The 6150-nt window shown below is 35.3% G+C and overlaps 2 protein-coding genes across 2 annotated transcripts in view; one reads left to right on the top strand and one right to left on the bottom strand.

Annotated features, from left to right (window-relative positions):
- The window catches only part of LOC108693898 (protein dachsous), a 72467-nt gene that overhangs the window by 13584 nt on the left and 52733 nt on the right, over positions 1–6150 (bottom strand). Inside the window, exons 12-13 of the mRNA XM_018203096.1 lie at positions 3332–4274; positions 2692–2977 (exon numbers count right to left, since the gene is read on the bottom strand). Coding sequence (XP_018058585.1) covers positions 2692–2977; positions 3332–4274 — 1229 coding nt within the window. The remainder of the gene's footprint in view (positions 1–2691; positions 2978–3331; positions 4275–6150) is intronic.
- Positions 459–2397, top strand: LOC108693899 (deoxynucleoside kinase-like). Its single transcript, XM_018203097.1, has 4 exons — positions 459–612; positions 913–1100; positions 1765–2014; positions 2111–2397. The coding sequence occupies exons 1-4, from the start codon at positions 468–470 to the stop codon at positions 2395–2397; spliced, it is 870 nt and encodes a 289-aa protein (XP_018058586.1). The 5' UTR covers positions 459–467.

The raw sequence follows: 6150 nt of genomic DNA, 5'->3' as shown, positions 1-6150 counted from the left end.
TAAAAATATAAAATTTGGCTATATTGACAATATATTTAATAAAAGTATTTTTATATTCAATAAAATTATTAAATATATTAGGTTTGTTCGACTTGCTTACATTTTTTACACTTAGCATCTTCGTTTTCTCTCTCTTTTCAGTGCCAAATATATATCTATCTCATTTTAAGTATAAAAAGTGTAAAAAAAGTGTAAGTCGAATAGCCCAATTGTTAATATAATTAAATTACATCTTGCCAAAAGAAAAAAGTTTTACTGGATTGTTTATGATTTAGCGTTCGCGGCATTTTTCCTCGAGTCTTTTGTATATTTTATGTATACTTATTTCATCGTCATAACTTTACTGCGCAAGCATTGCGCGGTGTCCAGCTGATAGCACCGACACCGCAGTGTGAAGGAACAGATGGCGAGCCGGTTCCCCATTTTGTGACGTACAAACATGGCGACGAGTTCTTTCGGCGGGAAACATGTCTCTTGGCTGTCTTGGTCAGCGTCTGTCGTGCGTCGCAGTTCGTTATCATCGAACAGCCTATGTGTCTACAACGCGGGTTTTTCAGCGAGTTTTAGTATCACATGAAGAATATTACGGAAGATATAAGAAGCGACATAAAGGTATCTTGCCGATAACCTCAAGAAGTTACGCATTGTCTACATAAATCAATAAGTTGCTGTTGTAAAAGGGAGCTTAATCAGCATCGAGATAATTACTATAGATATTAATTATGATATCCTGATATTTTGTATCTCGTAAAACGCAATAAACTACAACGATCTGAAAACTGATTTAGTAGATTGTTTGATTAGCAGTTTCTCAAAAAATTTATTATTAATGATCATTAATATCATCCTATGACAATATAAAATTAAAATCTTGCGCAATTAGCTTACATTAGAAACACTGTACTGTTTCAGTAAAAAATAACTGTATCATGGAAATGCTTTCAACGAAACTTTACAACAATCCGTTTACGATCTGCATAGAAGGAAATATAGGAAGTGGTAAAACAACGTTCTTGAATCATTTCCAGAACTTTAACAATGCAACAATTTTACAAGAGCCAGTGGATTTGTGGCGAGACGTGGCTGGAGTAAATTTGTTGGTAAGTTCTTTTAAAAATAACATATTTTGGGGGATCCATACATATCTCCATTGATATATGAGACCTATAGTTTAACATCGGATCCGAATGGTGATCAAAGATCTCTTAATCGCTAGATGGAATCATTTCCTTAAACGCGAAAAAACGCGTATATGGACGCAGGGGATTGAACCCGGATTTACAGATCGCGAGTCAATCGCACCGGGCGACAAGCACTCGACGCCTCCTAAAGCTAATACTCAATTTCTTCACTTCCAGATAAGTTGCAGATAACTTTATCCAGAAGATATCTCCATTATAATCTGGAAGATATCTCTTGGATAAAGTTATCTAGGAGTGAAGAAATCGGGCACAACCTTGCTTTATGAAGCCGTAAGCTATAAATTGTAAGATGTAAATGACAATATATCGGCCATAGAACTTATATTTTTAGACCATTAGAATTCGGTTTTGCTCAATTCGTTTAAGTCTAACGATTAAAGCCTAAGACTGCGCAAAAAAAATATTGAAGATAGAAATTATTGTTCTTAATCTCTTTCGACTTATGTCTTAAGGTTTCTTAAAGCAAGATTATAGACTAAGACTAGTATAGCTATCTGAATAAATATTTATTGATATGAGTGTATTAATACCAAACAAAAATAAATATTGATAATATTTTTAGGATTTTTTCTATAAGGATCCAGTACATTACGCCTTCTTGTTTCAATCATACGTTCAGTTGACTAGGCTACAATTACATACTATGGCTACACCATCGCCTTATAAAGTTATGGAAAGGTCCGTGTTTAGCGCAAGATGTTTCCTAGAAAACATGAAGCGCACGCACATGATACAGAATGTAGAAGCGATAGTTTTAGAAGATTGGTATAATTGGTGCATGGAAAATACGAATATAAGGGCAGATTTAATAAGTATATATATCTCTATCAATTAAGCAAAATATTCTTATATAAAACGCAATTTTCTCCTTTCATTAAATTGTATTCTTTTTTGTGTCTGTAATTTAGTATATTTGAGGACAACGCCTGAAGTCGTATTTCAAAGAATGCAAGCACGTGCGCGCAGAGAAGAGGATTCTGTGCCGTTGGAGTATCTAAAACAAATTCACGAGATCCACGATGACTGGCTCTACAGACAAACTCTATTTTCTTTACCGGCACCGGTTATGATCATAGACGGTGACAAAAGTCTCGAAGAAATGGTGCCTCAATTTGAGAAATGTAGAGACCGTATACTCAATGAACAAACTGATGGCACAACAAGCCCTAGAATCGTATTAAATACTAAAGCATAACACAGGCTATTTGTGCTAATATTATGTTTATTTGAGAATAGATTAATTATATTATAGGGTAATTTTTTCATAACCATATATAATCATAAGTTTGTTTGCGTTGCTTGCACTTTTTGCATTCATTGTCAGAATCTACTTTAAGAAACACTCGAATATATATTTATTTCATTTTAAGTGCAAAAATTTTTAGGTATTTCAAGCAATGTGAACAGACTTGATGTTTTATCTTGTTCTATTATTTCATAAAGTTTAAAAACTCTTTCAAAATTCAACAGCATGGTTCTTATGACTTACCTTCAGAGACTGAAATGATACTGTGTTTCGGGAAGGTAGGCTGATTGTCATTGACGTCGATTACCCGTACGCTCAATGCAGCGGTACCGGTTAATTGTGGGTTTCCTTGGTCCGTTGCGATGATAGTCAATCTGTACTTCTCACGGATCTCACGATCTAGGACTATATTGGTCCGAACGATTCCGCTGTATGGTGGACTTATGGTGAAGGCATTATCCGGATTACCATCCACAATATGATATAAGATTCTATTATTTAATCCTTGATCGGCATCACTTGCTGAAAGCTACGGCAGCAAGTATTGACATATAAATTTGTGCGTTTAACACATTTTTAATATATTTATCATATTATCTATTCTTATATCTAAACTTTGTTAAGACAAAAAAGTACAAATAAATTCATTTGCACCTTTGGATTCTAATTATGTCATATTTTTTTTAAACTTTTTCTTAAACCCTGTTATAAAAATAATTTCCTTATAGATTTTCATATCACATATGATTCGTACTTTAATTAGTTTCGTTATGTAAAGAGCTGTAATATATTAAATATAAATATAAATATTATATTTTAATAATATAATATTAGAATGTAATATAATATCAGGGCAATGTTAGATCGTAAAAAGTTTTCTTACCTTCACGACAAAATCTCCTTTGGTATTGCCTTCGAGTACAGTAGCCGAGTACTGTGTTTGCGTAAAGATTGGTGGATTATCGTTGATATCGGATATCCTGATAATTACTTTGACATATGCTTCCAAAACTTCTTGGCTCCTCGCTATCACATTGAGAATGTGCCTTGAGCTTTCTCTAGGTATCTCCTTCGGCTGCTGCCCCTCTAAAGATCTACCCCATGAATTCATGCGCCCCGTGTCGCCTGACAATTCGTTATTGGATTTTACAGTCATGTCATTCCAAAATTCCGCGTCCAACCTGGTAGGATCATTGACGCGCAACAGACCAGTGTCTTCATCGATCGCAAAGGTATTATAATTGTTTCCGGACGCGATCGAATATGTGACGCGCTGTTTCCTGCCATCGGTACGTACCGCGGTAATTTTAACTATTTCCGTGCCAGTCGCTGAATTTTCCTGAATAATGACATTGTATGTGTCATTCTGAAATTTCAAGCTGGGCGTCAGGTCCGCGAGGTGGCCGACTTGAAGCTCAATTAAACCCTTAGCGCTCTTCGGCGGATTACCCTTATCCTGAGCCAACACCTCCAGATAGTACGTTTTGCCATTATCTTGCGACAATGATAGGCTTGCCGTTACTTCACCAGTACTAGGATGTATTCGAAATTTTGGTTTCTCTTGCTCGTTTATCAATGAGTATACGATATCACCGTTTACACCATCGTCAGCATCTTTAGCTGATATTCGGAGAATGTTCTGACCTGGCTTCGTACTGATGGGCACGCGTGTCCGAAAAGGGTACTCCTCGAAAATTGGCGCGTTATCATTTATGTCGCTGATGATGATCTCGATGGGTATCGATGTACTTTTCGCATCATACATGCCGCTGTCCGTGGCAACCACGAGGAAGGTGTAGTTGCTTTGACGTTCACGGTCCAATGGGCTGTATCGAACAGGAAGAAACAGACATTAGTTATAGAATAATATAACAGGTTTATTGCAATCACGAAATTGAAAAGTAAAGAATAAAAATATTAATTTAATAAAAAGAGATTGCAATTTACTTCCTTTAGAATCTAATTTAATATCAATAAAATACATTAAATTAATAGTTTTCCTTGTTAATAAAAATTATGATTGTATTATTTTCAATAAAATAGATAAATATTTTGTTTCTATGTTATAATAATAAAAAATTATTACGAGATCACAAAAAAAGTTATTGGAACGAATTCTGATTTAGTCTCACATTATTGTACTTTAAATTAATTTTCTTAAAACAATGCTATTAAGAAGTTACGCAAATGCAAGTCGAGCAAGGAAGAGAAGTTCCCAGCGTGCCTTCGCGATACAACATAACGCTCGTAATAATTCTTAATAAGCGTGGGATAATGATCAGTCGTCGGTAGTGCACGAGTTCGATACGCTTATTTACGATTGCGCGAAGCTAACTCGAATACTCCATAGTTATCTTCCGCTCTAGTATCTGCTGTATCTGCTGACTGCAATTCGAAGTATGCAGTACGAATCTCTATCGCATTTGAACATAACGACAATTGCAAGAAATATTTCATTTGAGAATGATTCAAGGAATGCAAGTATTTTTTCATTTTGCGATTGATGTTATCGCTGAATTAATTAATGAAACACAATACACATAGATTTATATGAAAGACATATGGGTAGATAACGGTTAATTTAATAAAAATTTCGCACTTTGATTACAGGAAATTTATTGACACATCATTTCCATAAAAGATGATTTTGCTGAAGTATCTAAAAAATTGTTCTTCTTGAAGTGCACAATTTTTTCATCAGAGGAACTCCTTACCTATCATACACAACAAAAATAATTTTGTTGGATCATCAAAATAATTACAGGAAACTCAAGCATAATGAGCAATGCTTGCAAAAAATATTGATATTCTAGAAATTAGTTTGAGTGTTACACAATTATTATGATCGTCTAACAAAATTATTTTCAGATCTATATCTAACTAAAAAATTAGATCAATAGTTGTTCAAATCAACGATCAAATTTAATTTACTTGTAAGATTAATATTATTTTAGTGATTGTGTTGCAAGTTCGAAAGTAATCAACGAGCAAGCAAGACTAAATGTATTTAAAATTAATTACATATTAGAATTATTATTCTAACATCTAATTTTGACACAGTTAACGCTTCTTATTTTTCTTTTAGTCTTAATTTATATTTAAATTTTTAGATATTTCAACAAAACTGTCTTTTCCATATAATATCGTCTCATTGTTCTTTTTATCAGTTCGCACTATTTATCAAATCGTTCTAAATGATGAGAACTGATTCTCGTTTGACCCGTATATTGTCTCTACCGGGTGGTCTCCAGAGAAAGCAAAAGAAGGGAGAAGTATCGAGAGGTGCTGCAGAACGACAGTGCGGCTTTCAAAAGGTAAGAGGAACGAGACCGTAGTCTCGTCGCAAGAGCAACGGCAATAAGGCGACACGAAAGTCGAGTCCACGGCTACTGATCAAGGGAAGAGGATACCAAAAACAGAAGCAAGAGGAGAAAGAAAAGGCGGAGGAGACGATGAAACGAGACGACTGTGGCCGCGGCGGGAAAGGATGAAGAGAGAATGAGAGAGACAACGAAAGTGGGAGAGGCGCGGCAAAAGAGTAGCTCGAACCGAGATCTGGTTTTGCATATCAGGAGGCATTTTGCCGGCTGAAATAATGCATTGAAATGCCAGATGGCGTCTCGCTGAAATGACACACGGCTGTCGCGACGCAAAAGTATGCGCCCCTCTGAGCTCCTTAGTCCTTTCTATGACTACCGACTA

This window comes from Atta colombica, unplaced genomic scaffold, assembly GCF_001594045.1.
Source record: "Atta colombica isolate Treedump-2 unplaced genomic scaffold, Acol1.0 scaffold110, whole genome shotgun sequence".
NCBI classification, from domain to species: Eukaryota; Metazoa; Arthropoda; class Insecta; order Hymenoptera; family Formicidae; genus Atta; species Atta colombica.
This window is presented reverse-complemented; position numbering and strand designations above follow the sequence as displayed.